The 18855-nt window shown below is 39.4% G+C and overlaps 1 protein-coding gene across 8 annotated transcripts in view; it reads right to left on the bottom strand.

Annotated features, from left to right (window-relative positions):
• Positions 1-18855, bottom strand: part of WIPI1 (WD repeat domain, phosphoinositide interacting 1) — a 44232-nt gene that overhangs the window by 14732 nt on the left and 10645 nt on the right. For all 8 annotated transcript variants that reach the window (XR_014491287.1, XR_014491288.1, XR_014491289.1 and 5 more), the window contains exons 3-8: positions 16976-17145; positions 12715-12811; positions 8518-8615; positions 5760-5852; positions 3879-3949; positions 1794-1901 (exon numbers count right to left, since the gene is read on the bottom strand). Coding sequence is in view for 4 of the 8 variants with exons in the window: in XM_083353181.1 (XP_083209307.1) it covers positions 1794-1901; positions 3879-3949; positions 5760-5852; positions 8518-8615; positions 12715-12811; positions 16976-17145 (637 nt within the window). In the remaining 4 variants the exon portion in view is untranslated. The remainder of the gene's footprint in view (positions 1-1793; positions 1902-3878; positions 3950-5759; positions 5853-8517; positions 8616-12714; positions 12812-16975; positions 17146-18855) is intronic.

Here is an 18855-nt window from a genome sequence, read left to right as displayed (position 1 = left end):
GAGGGCATTTTAAAAAGTGTCTACTATAATCCAGACCTGAAGTACTATTGAAGGGAAGTCATTCACAGGAGAAGTGTTGTTATAGGAATAGTGGAGGAAAGAGTATTATATATGATCACCGCCTTGAGTTATTTATAAAAATAAGAAAAACCAAATAGTATAAAAATAAATAAAACTGCTACTGCTGTGAAGATCTACCTTCAAGCTGCCAATTGGCAATCTCCAAACCTTGCCTGATATGTGCAGGCACCAGCAGGAGCTAGAATAATCTGATCCTGGAAGGTTTGGGGTTTGCCTCCTAATACCCAAACCTTCAACTTGGCTTAATAGCAGGCTGGAAAGAACTAGCAATCATCTTTGGGCCCACTTGTGGTAAAGGCAGCCCCAAAAGGACATTGTTGCAGCATTCACCTCTGGATATTGCAAGCCCAAGGCAATGTCACACACAGCTTGTCATGGTCATCCATTTTTGAGGTAATCTAAGCACAAGTCTTAATGCTCGAACTTTTGCTGATAAAGGATGCAGCTGACACACCAGCCTAAATAGACACATTTATAATGGATGGCTACCATACATTCCAATGTTATAATAAAGATGTATCTTTCCTTGATTCTGACTTATCTCTCTTATGATCACCCTCCGCCTGGTGTTCAGAAGGAGAATGCAGCAGAGCCTTGGTGGAGCAGTGGGCTAATGCCTCCTTAAGTAACACCAGCTGCCTGCAATTTTTGTGCAGGTTTGAGTCCCACCAGGCTCAAGGTTGACTCAGCCTTCCATCCTACCGAGGTAGGTAAAATGAGGACCCAGATTGTTGGGGGTAATAAGCTGACTTTGCAATAATGCCGCTTGGGGGGCGGGGGGGCGAAAGCCCTAATAAGCAGGCATATACATAGAATGAAGGCTATTGCTAAGCACATTGGTTTGTGCTTCTTAGATTGTAAGCCGCCCTGAGTCTTTGGAGAAGGGCGGGATATAAATGGGCTTAAAAAAAAAAGTTACGTGTTCAGACAGGCATTCAAAGTACGACACAATATATACAAACATTCTCATTTTGTAAGCATGGGGTCAAAAGCAATCACTTTTGCTAGGAGCTCCAAGCCTTAAACCAGCTGCATAAAAGACTAGAAACAGGAGCAGCAAAGAACCCTTTCTAGGATTGTATTGATAGCACAAATGCAACATATCCACTTTCCCAATAAAGATTTAAAAAGTCTTGGATAAAATACTATGGCCAGGAAACCAAGTCTTGGCCACACAACAGGTTTTTGATCAACACCTCTGAGTCCAGCTTCAACTTCAGTCCATCACTTTGTTATTCCTAGCTCCCCTAACTGATCCCTCAACTTGGTATACAACTGCTTTTACAAACCCAAACAAATCCATTTCTGTACCACAATTGTACCTCATTGTGTGGCTTCACAAGTGTCAGAACTACAGATGCCAGTACTGCCATTTGCAGTCGGCCATTGGAAAAGAGTCAGCTTGAACACATAACCACCCAAAACCCAGGTCCTGGCATCAATTGGCAATAAATTAGATATGAACAATCCATGTTTTCCATTCTGCCAACAGGCTTTCTGGGATGGTCAAATTTGCTGCCAAATCAAAGTATGTAGAAAAGCATCGGTAGCCAGTTGGAGTAATTCTCCCAATGAGTAATCCTTAACTGTAAGCAGATCTACTGTGTGGAGTATTTTTCTCAGCTTCCATCTACAAGAACCTATCAAGAGAGACTTTCCTTGATACAGCTCAGTTCTCAATGGCACGTGTACAGCATCATTCTGATACTCACCTGTCGGTGAGATGCTCCAACTTAAAGATATGCACTGTCTCAGTATTGCTTGATGCACACAAGAACTGGGAATCCATACTGAACACAAGGGAGCTGATGTTCACATACCTACAGCGAAGGGAAGAAAGAATCCAGACAACTTAAGTGGAATAGGAAAAGGTAATAGACTGGCCCAAATAAGCAAGCCTGAGAGATTCTTGTAGGATGGAAAAACTTTTTTTTTAAATCCCCTGAAGGATTTATTAGCAAGGATATAGCATTGAGAATATTGGTCTAGGTCGGAGCACAGCAGCCAGATTCTAATCCATTGTTAGCTGTTGGGATATTTTCTGGATGAAATTGGACCAATCACTCACTCTCAATTAAACCTATCTCACAGGATTACTGCTGTGGAGAACATGGGAGGAGTGTGCACTATGTAAATTACTCTGAACTCTTAAATGAAAGGCAGCATAGAGGTCTAGCAAATCAATCATCCACTTTCTCTGTGTTTTTATTTCTGTGGGTGTTTCTGCATAAGAATATCCCAAAGTCTGACTACTTTAGAATAAGAAAAATAATACACAATGTATCGTTGAAAAGTTTCCTATCCAAGGCCTTCCAAAAGTGGGGCCATCCTAATTTCAGGAGGGAGGTACTCTAGAGCAGAGGGCCCCCAATCCCTGGTCCGTGGACCACTACCGGGCTGCGGCATGCCAGCAGGTGGTCCGCACAAACAAGCAAAGCCCCATCCGCGGGATGCAGGAAACAAACAAAACCACGCGCCCTCCAGTCTGTGGAAAAACCTCTCTCCACGGAACTGGTCCCTGGTGCCCAAAAGGTTGGGGCACCTCTGCTCTAGAGGGCAGCAGCTACAGCAGAAAAGCAACATCCCCTGGTCCCTGCCCTCCAAATGTTTTGACCGATGAGACCTGGAGCATGCCCATCCTGCTGGACCAGATAGGAGAGACAGAAAGAACTGGAAGAAGGTGACCCCCTCAAGTAACCTGGTCCCGGGCCATGAGGGGCTTTAGAGATGATGACCAGCACACAGAATTGCAAATAGAAAAACACTGGCAACCAAAGTAGTGATGTTACATGCGCAGAATAGCTGACACCATTTTACAACCCGTGCAGCTGCATTCTATGCCATCTGAAGCTTCTAAATGCTTCCCAAAGGCAGCCCCACGTGGAGCTCGTATGCTGACGTAGTTTCCCTTTTTCCTCAGAGATTGGTTCCATTCAGTTTGACAGAAGAGGAGACACTTTATCTGCTGCCCCTCACTTGCGGGTTGCTTGAGGCTTCGATGCTCTCACTCTACCTCTTTAACATCCACATGAAACTACTAGGTGAGCCCTGGATTCTGCATGTAAATTTGTCAGTGCATTGACCCAGGGTATGAAGGCTGCTGAAGTCTGGATGAGGAAAATCTTCAGCTCAAGACTGAATGGCTGTAACTGGACTGCTGGGTCTGGGATGCTTTCACCATTGCATTTCCCATTTGAGACTAGCGTGCAACTTGGGAGTCCACCTGGATTCGCAGCTATAGCCTGAAGAGCAGATGGAAGCTGTGACCAGGAGTTTTGCACAGGTTCACCTTGTATCCTAGCTACACCCTTTCCTTGATCACAAGGCCCTTCAGATGGTCGCTTATGACCTAATCATCTCACAGCTGGGATTACTGCAATGCACCTTACATATGGCTGCCCTTGAAAACAATTTGGAGGCTATAGGTGGTCCAAAATACAGTGAGTCCAAACTGTGATCATGTGACCCATGGAGATGCTGCAACAGTTGTTAATTGTGTGTGGGGGGGGGGAAGTCATAAGTCACTTTTTCCAGTGCTGTTATAATTTTGACTGGTCACTAAATGAATTTTTGCAAGTTGAGGACTACCTGTATATGTTTTTAAATATTCTAAACTGCCCACTTGAAAGAACAGGTTAGGGATAGATCATCACGGAGAAATCAAAGATGACTTGGCTGCAGGTATCAATCAGTGAAGCAGCTCAGAATATTTTTGGAGTTAGGCAGCCTCAGAAACCAATAAAATAAATAAACCTGTTATTTCAAGTGAAATACTGGCATAAGAGCAGCAGACCAACCTCTTCATTCCTCTCCTGAATTCATACAGCTTTTGTCCTTCAGGGATGGCAAAAACACGAAAGACAGTTCCCTGGAAGGAAAGACAAGAGACACAAAAGTAAGAGACTATCGTGTGAAAAGGAATAGCAGTGTTTTGCTTCTGGAGAGGAGATACTACCCACCTTTCAACTTTGCCTGGGTAACAATTTTGTAGCAAGGAGCAGAAAAGTTGGATCACCAGAGAGACTAATAGAGATTCTACCAGATTAGACCCACTTTAAGGTCATAGAAGAGGCTTTTTATATTTATGAAATAGGTGGATTAAAGCTAACAGATGCTCAAGTTAGCTATTTTGTTGTTTTTTGTTGCTTGTTGTTTTTTTTAACAGAAAACACACCAAATTTCCACAATGGGAAACTGGAGAGTCACAGAACTACATGCAAACCCCAACCACACTTACTACACAGCAAAGTAGAATGGATTAAAAGATCTCAGTGGCAGAAAAAGGGATGGCCTTACTCCAAATATTTATGTTTTCTCTATCTGCCCTTCCCTGCTTCTTCCTAGCCATCCTCCCACATCTCCATCTGTCCCGTTTTTTAATTTGTAAGTTTCTTAATAGGGTCTAACAATAATAAGGATTTTTTTAAAAAATTAACCTAGGAACAACTACAGGTAGGTATCAGAGCAAAGTCCATCCTAAATAAGCACACAAATAAATGGATGGTTTATTTTTAGCTAATGCCACAGAACATTATTCGAAAGCTGTTGTCTCTAGAATTTACACCTGAGGAAATATTGTTTAGGATGAAGCAATGTTTGCTTAGGTTGGGTGGCTACTAGTTGGGTCATAACATGCGGTCTTAGAACAAGGACTTCTGATCTCTATGAGATTTGTTCCTGAGCATGTAAGATCTGAATGATAAAGATTCAACCTATTTCTAGGTGTATGACCCAGCTAGTAGATAGAGGTAAATGTACAACTAGAAGTAGAGTGATTACTCTAGTCTAATAGCAGTCTTTAAATAACTGAAAGGTCAAAACTGGTCTCCTTTCTGAACGCTGGACACAGTAAAATGAAGTTAGAGGAAGGCTGATTTCTGTCAAAAAGACTCTTAAGAATAGTTTGACAGTGAAATTAATTACTGGAAATAAGCTCTCCCTTCATTGGAAGAGGTCAAGGGATACATTTGTTTGGGATGCTTTAAATGTGAATTCCTATTCTGAGAAGAAGGTTGGAAACTGTGGCCTATATAGGCCCTTCAAGTTAAACAATTCTAGACCCTTTTCCTGCTATTTCGTCAAAAGTTCTTTTGATAAAAACGTTTTCACTCCTCTGGGTTCTAAAGTCTCTTGAATGACTAAGCACTCCAAATGAATGGGACCATTGGACAGACATCTCTTCAAGTCATGCTCATAAAGGCGATCAGATTTAATTAAGATAACAAAAATGTTGGAAAAGTGGAGAACAAATTGAAAAACTAGAGCACTAGACTACATTTTTGTCCTATGCTGAAGGTAAGGCAAGACAGCATTAACCTAAGAGAGAAAAACTAAAGACAGAAAAAACTAAACAATATGGGGAGGAAAAACCAAAAGAATCAAGAGGGGGAAAAAACCTAAATGAATGAATAAATTTTTGTCCTAGGCTGAAGGGAAAGTGAGGCAGCATAAACGTAAGAGAGAAAAAAAAACTAAATGAAATTTTATTTATTTAAAACATGTATATACCTGCCTACCTTATAGCCATCTCTTGGCAGCTCCCAATAAAGCTTTTACTACAGGTGGAAAAATGATATCCAACAGAATCAAATGATAATCCAAATACTTGTCTTCTTTAGTCCATTTCCTCTGAGAAAGTGAGATCTACTTGTTAGTCTCCCATCACATTGCTGACTTACCTTTTCAGAAGCACTTGCTAGTTTTGAACCTGTAGAGTTGAAAGCCAAGGCTGCGAGGGGTCCTTCATGGGCAGAAATAGAACAAACATCTCTCTGTTAAGAAGAGGGAAAGTAAAATATGGTTATAGTAACTAAAATATATTTCAGCCTACCAAAGTACAAGATACAATGAAGTAAAAAATACACTGCAGGATCCAATTTGGGTCTGTCACCGGGACCATAATGTCATGGTTCCGACAGAGATGAACAAAGCAGAACTTCGAGGCTTGCAAATTCCTCAAAGAACATATTTATTAGTTACAAAGTATCTGCACATCAAAAGTGAAACCAAGTCTGGAGACACACATAACAATTCCCCAATACAAAGTTTAAAAATTCCACTTCCAAAGCTGTGCAAGCAACTACATTCCCCAATACATCTTCTTGACAGGCTTTTTACACAACGCCCAGCCTGCAGTCTTGGAAACAGCCAATGACCTTGGTTCCCATGGGATAAAAGTTTATTTTGACTAGCAAAGCACCTGGCAAACCCCCCCTCTCCATTCTATGTGGCAACTGAAAATGAATAGGAAAAATGGCTGCAGCCATGCTCATTTGTAGAATTGACACATAGGTTTTGTCTTCTGAGCTTTCAGAGAACTGAGCCCATCCTTAGAGAACTTCTCTCTAGCAGTGTGTGCTGTTCTGTGTGTGGTATTTATATGGTGTTGTATGTGGCTTTTTAGATGTTGATTGGGGTGTTGATGGCAAGCTATTAAATCAGCTGTTGTTTGCTTGTGCTGCCCAGCCCTCACATTCGAAGTACTTGATAAGCTGGTGCTAAATCTGCACTCCTGTTGACTGATGAAGGGGCGTTGATGAGGGGGCGTTTCTTAGGTTTCAATCACTTCCCTGGCTGTTTTTGTGCTTGCTTGTCCAACAATCTTAGTAGCTGCAAAATTGAATGTATGTCCCTGTTCATTGCAATGTGAGGCTACCAATGAGTTCAGGTCTCCTCATCTGACCACTCGCTTGTGTTCTTGCAAACTGATTGTTAGCTTCTTCCCAGTCTGTCCTACCCAGTCACAGGGGCAATCCATGTAGGAGATTTGGTAGATTACATTGGAAGTATCTTCCACCTTGAAGTGATCTTTACAATAAATAATTTTTCCTCATATGGTAGCCTCTGGGTGGTGTCTGATGCCCACTTGCAGATCTCAGAAGCTGTGTTCTATAGCATCCAAAATGTTTTTGATGTATGACAGGGTGTGCCATGTGGTTGGTCTTGTACTTTGTCTTCCTTTCTCTCCCCACGGTATTGCACAGACATTGTAAAAAATGATTGTGGGTACCCATTCTGTTTGAATTGTTCATGTAGGTACCTGTTATCCTGCTGTTTGGACTTTTGGGTACTACAGTGGGTTCTCACCCTGCCATATAGTGTCCTGATGCAACTCTTTTTGAGTGACAGTGGATGGTTGCTGTTGAAATTCAGAATGTGTCGAGTGTTGGTGGCCTTGTGATAAAACTGTGGTTTCTAGGCTTCCATCCTCTTGTCTGTTGACAAGTACATCTAAAAATGGTAATTGCTTAGCTGTTTCTTCATCCAATTGTAAACTGTATGTCGGGGAAGATGGAGTTCAGTATGGTATGAAAGTCTTTAGGTACATTTCTCTTGATGATGACAAATGTGTCATCCACATAATGGCACCAAAATTTAGGTGTGTAGTTCTGAAATTCAGGGTGTTCTAGTTCACGCAGGACTGTTTCTGCAATGACTCCTGATATTGGGAATCCTATGGGTGTCCCTTTTATTAGTTTGTACATTTCCCTTGCTTGGGAAACGGGCCCCTCGTCAGTCAACAGAAATGCTGATTTACCACCAGCTTATCCATTACTTCGAATGCGAGTGCCGGGCAGCACAAGCAAATGACAGCCAACAACTTAACAGCCAGCTAAAAAGCCACATACAACAAGCATTATATAAATACCACACACAGAACAGCACACACACTGTGAGAGAGAAGTTCCCTGAAGATGGGCTTCAGTACAAGTCCAAAAGCTCAGAAGACAAAACTTCTGTTCCCAGTGACTGGCCCAGATTGGATCCTGCAACATTATCCTGGGACACATATATTCGTAAAAAAATGCATTGCCTATCTAACATTATGATATAGACATATGCAAAATGTACGGTGTGTGGAACCAGGTATAAAACAGCCAGGTTTGGATGCCTGGATGTAATATGCACATTCCATTAGTCTTGCCCTTAAGATATATTAGTGGTCCAGACATAATTTGGAACACATACATTCTAAGGAGAGAATCAGTGAAAAAAGGGTAGAGCTGACAGAAGCATGTAGCAGCAATGAAAGTAAGGATAAGAAAGATATTCAACAGGCGGATGTGAAAACAATGGCAGCAAACAATAAAAATAAAGGAAAATATCCCAAATTGACTCATCAAAACAAAAACAACTTTCTGCACAGCCCTAAGCATATGCTGCATGCTACATCAAGGGTCCCCAACCCCTGGGCCAGCCAGCAACCAGTCTGCACAAACAAGCAAAGCCCCATCCGTGGGATGCAGGCAACACACAAAACCACGCACTCTCCGGTCCATGGAAAAGCCTTTCTCCACAGAACTGGTCCCTGGTGCCCAAAAGGTTGGGGACCTCTGTGCTACATAATGCTCCTACCTTATTTAAATTTGACTCTCAAGCCACAGAGTTATCAAATCTGTGCCCCAGAATACCTCTGTGATTCATTTTTGCACCTACCAAATTGTTTCCGTCATACAACACAATCTCACCGACAACAGGACTACCAGGATATGCCACGTAGGAGTTGGAATGGTTGATAGAAAGTGCGCATAAACCTGCCAAGAGAAGAAATAGTATGGTCAGGAAGTAATTTAAGCTCAGGGATACAGAAGTAAGGAGTTCACAGGTAACGGCATGGCTTCTCCTGGAAAAGCCTAACCTGTGCTGGACGAGTGCTGGCAGCCACAAGCATTCTGGACAAAAACCGTCTGGACTCTTGTGACATCTACAGGCAGCAGATGGTATAGTTCCATTCAGAATCTGACCACCAAATGTGACATTCTGATTGATTTTCCCCTTTACAAATCCACCCTTAACAGGATGGCTTTTCCTTTATGCAGCCATTCAGGTTCAGAGATCATCAGGGAGATACCAATGGAATCCTCCTGGGGAACTGCTGACAAGGCTGGTTTCATGGTCTAACGCACAACAGGCACAGCAAAAGAATGTGTGTAAGCAAAGAATGAATTCACTTGGATCTGAGTGCTTTTGTTACTATACCGGAAAGTGATCAGCAGGCCCACTAAGCAGAAAGAGTAGAAAGCAGTAGCAAAAATTAGACATTGTTCAAAAACCATAGGGCAGTAATTTAAAGATTTATTGCATAGTGGTTGCCACTATGTAAAGAGATAACACACTATATCCAACATTATTCCCATTTGTTTCCTTATTTTTACCACTTTATGAAAGTCACAAGGAATTAAAATGTTAGGTATATCATATCAGCGATAACAAAGGATCTTCACAGATTCAAAATCCATCTTGTATGCAAGCTAAAGTTGTTTTAACTTTCCAAGTCATCCCAAAGTGCTGTTTTTTAAAAAGGTGATTGGACTTTTGGGGGGGGGGGGTTTCTTTGAAAAAGTTTTGCTTCTCATCCAAAAAGCTTCTTTGGTTCTTCTTTTCCTTTTGGAAAAAGCACCTTTGGGACAACCATGACCTGGAAATTGAGAATCTCCCTAGACAACTTTCCTTCACAATATTGCAGAATTGCCTATTTCATTAAATAATTTCTTAGTGACGTTCAAAATCCTTTGTTCAAAAAGATTTACATTGAAAGATTCCATTTGTTAAAAGTGACCTGTTCTGAGTTTGAAACACCTATTCTGGAAATATCTCAACCTAAAATAGGTCTATATTAAAGTCAAAAGACCTGTTTTAGCCTCAGAATATCTGAAATACCATCGGGTACTTCCATCAATACTACTAATCAAAATGGATGTGAGGGCGATCTGGCTGCGACATCTGTCACCCCATTGATCGCCAGGGTTGATTCAGCTGATCTGGCTGGCTAGGCGGGTATCCCCTTCCTCCCTCACCGCTCCATGTGTATCTCTCCCGAAGCTGCGTGCTCCGTGGAAGAGGATGACCATCCCAGATAGAAGGAGTGTACCGATCTTCGGTCAAGGGTATACTAAACAAATTGGCATATCATGATGTCAAATCCACCCATTCTCCATTCTGCTCATAACATTGTGGATTTAGTCTTGAGTGGTTGAGGGAGATCTATTTGGGGAACAATCCAGTGAATTGGGAAAAAAACAATTAGCACTTTATGCTTGCTTTTCTGCCCTCCCGATTATGGACTCGTAAGAAACTGTACACTATGCTCACACTCTTGTGCACCACAGATGCAATTCAAAATGCATTTGTTGTGAGGATGTATTTGCCAATTTGGCCTGTCTATTGAGCCCCCACTCTGCCCCCCCCAAAATGTGCTGGCAAATGAAATATAAAATACCATCTTCATTATTATTTTTGTTGAACGAAGGTTGTATGCCTGATGGCTTTTATTTATTTAATGTATAAGCTGCAGAACTCAGAAGTCAATTTCCAGTAGTTTACACCATAAAATATGAAAAACATAGAAGTCAAATAAAATTAAATCTATAAAATAAAAAAGCAAAACTACCAGAAAACAATAGGTGCAGTGATGACCATCGAAAGACTTTTGTGGAGGTGTAAATGTTGGCAGGGCTTTATCCGGTTGGGTCTGGGGCACAACGCTGAAACTGTTTCATGTTTTGTTCCAACAGAATGTTCTCAAAACATGGTTAAGCTCAAAACGAAATCCATTTTGTGCACATTCCCTCTTTTTCATACACAAAAACCTTATTGCATACAGTATTCACCATCTTCTACAACCCGTTACCCGATTTTTCTGCACATTTCAGCAGCAAGCACTTTTCCACACTAACTACTGACTCTAGTAAATGAGGGATGATTCTGCAGCACACACTGATAATCCAGTTGAAGATTCAGAATGTGCTGTGTCAGAAAGCAGAGAAAAGCCTACTCATACAGATCAGACCTCTCCATCTTGCTGCCTGTATTGGACCCACCACTCCAAGAATCCTTAGACAATTACTATGCTGGACAGACAAAACTAAAGATTCGTAAGCCTGCTCCATTAAGATTCCTTAAGTCTTCCAATCCCACGCTTTACTTTTTCTTCCTCCTACAGAGCACCCTCCTGGCCTACAGGCAAACTTAATACCATAAATACAAATGATGTTTACAAATGTCATAAAAGTCCAGTCACAGAGGAAGAGCAAGTCCTTCTGTTAATACTCAAAGTTCTCTTTGTATTTCTAAGTGCCACTTGGCTCTGGGCCAAACACATTCAGCAGGTTGTGTTACAGCATTGGCATGAAAGCATGGCAGACAGGAAGTATGGATTTATTTCATCCTGGGACCAATTTTATGCTGCTTTAAGGAAAAGCAAATTGAATATATTGAGTGACCATAAATTGCATTTTTAAAAATTTAAGGTGCCAAGAGCAAAAGGGGATAACATGTCACAGATGGCATCTCCAGAAGGGCTGATCTAGAATTGATCTAGTCCCTCCTTTTTGTTAAAATAAAACAGCTACATTAAAGTTACAAGATGTTTAGCACACTTAATGCTGTAGGAAGAGCGGCAGGACTTGGTGGTTGAGTTAAAAGAGAGATCAGCCTAGATTCCTTACGTAGCCACAATTCCGTTGACACTTATCTAACCCTAAACAGAAACTGTTATTTGAGAAGATTGCTAAAAGATAGGGTTGGTTTTTTTGCAATAAATCAATATAATTGGACCTTCACATTAGACCTGGTCTTTCCCACCTGATAAAATTCACTGCTATTTTTCTTTTCTAAAAATGGGTTTTTTATACTTTAAGAATCTGACAAATTATTGCCATATTTCAGCTGGATGTTACACAAGTTTGGAGCCACAACAGTCCTATACAATCCATAGTTTCTCATCCCTCATCCAGAATAATTCAAGCACCCAAACTGTCTTTTTTGTTGTTGATTAGGACAGAAACTATACTCCAGAGAAGAAGAAAATTCCCATTCTGAAAGAGCGTGTTGCTATGCTGGGAAAATCTATTAAGTTCAGTTTTATTCTGGCTCCCATTTTCCTCAAACGTAAGTTCATTTTGGCCTGCATCCTTATTAGTCTGTAATTTTTATAAATCGGCCAAGTACATATATTTAGGTTTAAATTGCTCAAGTATATGTAGTATTTACGTTTCAGAATTCCTAGCTTCATTTCAAAATTCTATTGTCATCTAATAAACATCTGGATATTTTGCAGTCCAGATATAATAGTCCTGGATAACTATAAAAGTGCTGCCTCAGAAGTCCTCAACCATTCAAACTGCAATATTCCCATGAAGTGAAACAGCTTGTACATTATAGAAGAAACAATCACATTATTTTGGAAAGTGCATGTATCTATAATATCAGAACACAAAATATCAGGAACCTTCAAAATTCAGATGCTTGACAACTTCTTCAAAGTTTCTACTGCCTTGCACTGGAGTCAGGACAGATTTGTAACAATAGAGACTAAGCTGAGCATTGATTTGGGGAGCAGAATTGGGCAGAGATCTTGCTGATTATATGTTTTCTTGAAACAGTTATTTATGTTGCAATAACTCCCAGAAAGCTATAATGATGTAAACTCGCAACAGTTAGAACAGAAAGCAGCCAAAACAATACTTAATCTGCTTACAGCTACAGTTAGAGGTAACAACAAGACCAAACTATTCCTATTGCAGAAAGCTGCAGGAACATTTTCCTACTGGCACTATCAAGAGAAGGTCAGAAAGATTCTTCTTTTCACAAAGTCCTTTACTCTTCTTTGGCAAGTCATGCTTGTTCCCTTACCTGTTGTGTTAGGAGGGGTGTTCAGGATTGTTTTCAGAAGCTTCATGTCTTTAATGTTATGAATATAAATAGATTCTTCCAAGCAAACAATCAGTCTCTGCAAGGATAAAAAAATTAAAACAAAACTCTCGTTATTTAGATATTAGAAAGACCCCAGGCAGCTGCCAGATCCCATTAGGGCACGGGTGTCAAACCCGCTGCGCCACGTGAGGTGTCACGACACATCACGACTTTTTTTTGCATTGCTGGAGCTGAGGTGGGCGCAGCCTCCGCATGAGGCAATCAACCGGCGGGCCGGCAGTTTGACACCCCTGCATTAGGCCATTCCAGAAGGGTTCAGTCACAGGCCAACTCAACCTACCCTTGAGGAAGGGAATAGGAGGACTCCAAATTTTATCACTTTTGATATGCACTGCATAATTATATCATCTTTTCTTCAGCTACTGCTAAAGAGATAGGCAGAAACAAGATCACGAACAGTTCTCTGTAACATGCCATACTTGGTATTTGAAAAGAGAGATAGATATAATTCAGAAATAGCATCTGACACATCGGCCCCTATAGTTCTCTGTGACATGGGAGTGTTATCTTTGCAAAAATGTTTTAACTCAAGTGAATCAAGCTCAGTTCCTGGTGACGATTCCAGAATTTTCTAGAATCCTACGGCTGAAAGGGATTTTGGAGGTTTTCTAGTGCAACCACTTCCCTAGGCAGGAATCCTCAGATCATCCCAGACAAATGGCTGTTTAATGTTTGCTTGAAAACCCCCGATGGAATATAATTAATAGACTTCGTTTGCATCCTTGGCATGGTGAACAGATTTGAATTGCCACAATATCCTTGTACCCACTCTTACTTTAAAATGTCATGAAATTTCAATCTTATTTTTCTTTTTTTTTACTTTATGTTGGGATAATATGCTCAACATTTAGCAGTATAATGGTGATTATGGCATTTATAGTAGCTGCTGTAGTTTCTGTACTATGAAATGGAAAGCACACTGGAAAAAGGAATCAGTGGACACACATGCTCCAAAATTACTTAACTAGCTGATAATGCTGATCCATGCATAATATCTGTTTGGAAAATTGCATTTACCGAACCCTAACCCTGCAATCCTATATTCATTTACCTGGAGGTCAACTCCATTAAACCCATTGTTGACTTATTTCTGAGCCTATATTACTGTACTGTGAAAATGTATATTAGCCAATTCAGCTAATTACTGAATAACCTAAAGAAAGCTAGATAATTACAAAAAAATATATAATACTGCAAATAGGAACATGGTTTCTTCCTTGTCCAGCATCTATGCATATTAGAAACAGGAGCAAAATATCACCTCTGACAAATTGCCAATGGTATAACCATGTTGGGACCATCTGGTTACAACAATCTAGATCTTTTAGCTTTTTCAATGAAAACACAAGAGCCATTTACAGGATCGAGCGAGGCAAAGAACACAAAGCATCTGAAATCACACTAACAACTTGCTTGGCATCCTAAGGCCGCTGAAAATGTAGTATTTTTAAGAGGAACTTTATCTTCATAAAACCAAATTTGAAATTATTGCAAAAATAGGATTCACTACTTAAATCCTTTATTTTTTTTAGAAAACAAACTTTTTTTCTAGATACAGCATTCCAAACAAGGACTGTCAAATGATCGAACCATGTTATTTCAATAAACATGTTATTTCCAAATAATGTAGCACTATATTTTCCAGTATCTCATATATAATGCTAAAGTAATCAGAGATTTTCCACTAATATGATTCATGCAGAAGTGGTGTATTCTGAGCCTGTGTCATTATCAATGGTAAGTTTGGATTTTGCAATGAAATACTCTGCTTTTATAACTTCTAGAATTCCCTGTAAGAGCAATCTGCTGCCTATATAAAAATGTCCACTTGTTGTCTAAAGCTGGCTACTTATTTAAACATAAACTAAAACTTCCTTGTCTTTTCCCCCATATCTCCTAATATCCTATTTTGTTTCTAAATCCCTAAAAAAATGGTCTGACCAAAAATCTACATGGCATTGATAGGAATTCATTTATATGCTGATCACTAAGCTCTGAGTAAAATCACATGCCACTGAAATATAACTTTAAAATTACATTGAAAGTTTTACAACAGGTTCAGCTAAACTACAAAGTGCCCCTGAAAAAGGGATACATCCAAAATTCATCATTTTGGAATTTTTCCCTTTCCTCTTTATTCTCTATAGCAGACATGTCAAACAGCTGGCCCGCGGGCCGGACGCATCATACTGAAACTGCGCCCACCCCATTGCCGGCAATGGGGGGAAAGTTGCGATACGTTGCGTGATGTCGCATGACATCACGAGTTTGACATGCCTGCTCTATAGTTTTTAGTACCTGCCCTCCTCTTCTTATAATGAATTTTGATGAGCGTGAGGATTCAAAATAACATTCCAGCACTATGCCAACTTTGAGACTACATTCTTGGGTGAGAGAAAAAATTCCATGGAAAAAGGGACATTTGCATATTCCACGTGGCACGAACAAAAGATATTAGAAAGACAAAAAGAAAAGGATAACTACATGAGATTAAAATGGTTCAATTATAAAGAACAACTTGGAAAATTGTAGATATTCAGTTAGGGCAGAAGGAATGTAGTTGCTACATGGCAAATAAAAAATATATTTTTTTTCTGACCATAAAAATAGCAGAGACACGTGTCCCTCTCAAGATCATACAATACGTCACATTAAATGAAAAGGTCAGGACAAGTAAAAATATACACCTAGCATATTGTTAGTTTTTGAAATTTAATTCCCACAGCTGTATTTACAACAAAAACAAAGTGTTCTGTCACTTTAAAGATTAAGAAATCTCTTACTGAAGAAGTTTTCATGGATAACAATCCAGTTCATGTATTTAAAGAAGCAGACCATGATTATAATTGAAAAATGTGTATGGAATAACCAATTAGTCTATTTTGTTGCTGCAATGGTGGTGAACTTAAGAAACAGTTGGTGATGGATAGTTGTAAGTTTTGAGTTTTTGAAGGATAAAACACATTTTTTTTAAGATTAAGACTTCATGACCATACAGCAGTCTCAATGTTCAAAAAAAATATATAGAAGGGCAATACCTTCATTCCCTGCTTAAATCCCAAAGCATCCTGGTGGAGCTTCCTTAAATGATGGTTTATAAAATTGGTCTGATAGAAAATGGCAATTTTCAAAAGTCTGTGTACAGGCAAGGCAAGATTAAGTGCTCTCCATGTTTGGAATTATGACAAATTCATAATCTGTAACTAATTTATTTATATATCCACAAATTAGAAGCTTCTGGAGAAACCATAAAGCAGTTTATCCAAAATCCTAGAACCTACTTGTTAAGAATCAGAACCTGATGCAAAGCAGGCTCTTAGTTTCAAAGGAACAACCCATATTCACCTTCCCATTTTTAAAAAAATTCTGCTTATACAGTAAACTATCATACCCTTTCGCCAACTGGAAACCAGATTTTATTTTGCCAAACATATGTGACTAATAATGACCTGGCACTAAAAAGCTTCATCAGCTTAATTTAAAAGGATTCCTCTGTTCTAAAATGCTAAAAGTTTCCATTCATGTGTCCAATCAAGAAAAATAACCACAAAAATACTCTTACACTTTTCATTATTTGCAAAAAAATAACATTTCATCATAACGTCCTTAGCACTTTATGTTAAGGTTTGCAGCCATGCTTGACAGATGACATTCTTCACTTTTCGTATTAGATGCTGTGGCTATATTAGAAGGGAGATCTACTGTGAAGGCAAATGGATCATTTCATAAAATTAGAGAAATATGAAAGTTCAACTAAGGCTTGCCTTTGATATGGAATAGATATAATAGCAATAGGAATAGGAATAGCACTTCACAGTGTTTTACAGCCCTCTCTAAGCAGTTTACAAAGCCAGCCTATTGCCCCCAATAATCTGGGTCCTCATTTTGCCAACCTCGGAAGGCTGGAAGGCTGAGTCAATCTTGAGTCGGTAAGAATCAAACTCCTGGCAGATGGCAGAATTAGCCTGCAATACTGCATTCAAACTACTGTGCCACCATGGTAATGAGTAATTAAAGATTACATCACTCTGAAATATAAGATAGGCGGTGACACTTCAGTTAAGCCATGAATTGTTTGAATCATGGTGAGCAGAGTACATCAACACTGACTAGATTCTCACACTGGCTTATTATCTGTTGTAAATGTGATACAGACAAGTAAAAAGCCTCTAGATTTTACCTGACGGTTGAGCCGAATGGAAAGGATATTGCTAGAATAGCTGTAGTTACAGATTTCTGTCCCTTTCTTGAAATGATAGACATTCATCTGTTGCGGCTTCACCCGACTCACCACTACCACCAGACTGCTGGAGAAGAGGCGCTCCACAATGAAAACATCTGGGATTTCATCTGAATGGAAGCGTGAGAAATTGTCAGAGAGATAGCATGTTTTCAAAAAGGAAGGAAAAAAGTTATTGGCTTGATTTCTATCCTACATTTCTATACCAATATTGATGAAAGGGCCAAAACGCTAATTCTATTTACTTATTAATTGCTGATTATCCATTATCAATTCATCTCCATTCCAGCTGAAAGAATCTGGATCAGCAATTCATGATAACAAAAAGGTAAAATCTCTGAATCTTTGCAAGGCAGGTATGATGATGTTCTGTGAAAAGAAGGAATACTTTTATATACTCTGTAATATAGCCGGTATTTCTTTTGGGACAGTCATTCTCAGCCCAACCCACCTCACAGGGTTGTTGTTGTGAGGAAAAGAGAAGGAGGGAGGTGTGTCAGATATGTTCACCACCTTATTTGTAAAAATAATAAAGGCAGGAGACAAGCAAACAAATGAATATATAAATAAAATATTATTGCTTTTAGGCACATTAAAAACCAGGCTTTCGTTAATTTAGAATGGCTTTATATATGGCAGATTCACCTTCTTTAGAAATACTCATAGCCACGTAGCTGAGACAATGAAGAAAAGTTATAGATATTAAATAATTAAGTAAATTTATTATTATTAAACTTGCCGCCCAACTCTTATAAACTCTAGGTGGCTCACATCAAAGACATTACAATAAAATCAATAAAGTTAAAAAAATGATAAAATTAGCTTTAATTAAAAGAATGAAAAGTCTAACTTTCCATCAGCATATACTGTATTTGCAGCATTTCATGTTAAAGAGCTCTCAACCAGCTTTAAAATCAATTATCTTCTATCATGAAATGTAGCAACACAGATATATCCTTTTTGTCTGCCAGAGTCACCTGTAAACATTCTTGGAACTCTGACCTTGAACAGTATGTTGTGTCCTGGAAGTAAGAATATATAGTTCAATATATCCTGACCTGCCAGGTTATGCTGAACTACTAATTAAGTTCTCCTGCTTCACTTTACACAAAATGGTTACAATTCCCTCTCTTCCTTTCCTGAAGTCAAAACTACTGTATTTATTCACCATTATTTTCTTTTAATTTTTCACGCACAGAGGTACAGGTAGACCTCGACTTACAACCGTTTGCTTGGTGACCAGTTACAACAGTACTGGAAAAAAAATGACTTATGACAGTTTTCACACTTGACGACTATTGCAGCATCCCCACAGTCACGTGATCAAAAATTCAGACGCTTAGCAACTGACTCATATTTATGATGGTTGCAGTGTCCTGGGGTCATGTGCTTAGCTTTTACAAATTCCTGACCAGCAAAGTCAATGAGGAAGCCAGATTCATTTCACAACCACCACTTCGTAACTGCAGTGGTTCACGCAAGAAAGGTCGTAACATGGGACAAAACTCACTGATCAACTGTCTCACTTACTGAGACATTTTGGGCTCAGTTGTAGCTGTTGAGGACTATCTGTACATATTTTTAGGTTTTTCAGAGATGTTAGCACACAGTGCACCTCTGTTGTGGTTTAAGTTTAAATACTTGCAATAGGGTGTTTTCAACATGCCGACATCTATAAGATTGTACTGCACAGTACCACATTCCTTTGGATATAACCTTTGACAAATCCACCATATCTGCCCCAATGGGAGCAGCCATTAAATGGCAGCAAAGATTTAATCTTTTATGTAGCTTTTGTTACCATTTAATTGTCGTATAAA

Source organism: Vipera ursinii (assembly GCF_947247035.1).
Source record: "Vipera ursinii genome assembly, chromosome: 2".
Lineage (NCBI taxonomy): Eukaryota > Metazoa > Chordata > Lepidosauria > Squamata > Viperidae > Vipera > Vipera ursinii.
The sequence above is the reverse complement of the archived record's forward strand: the minus strand, read 5'-3'. Positions and strand labels throughout refer to the sequence as shown.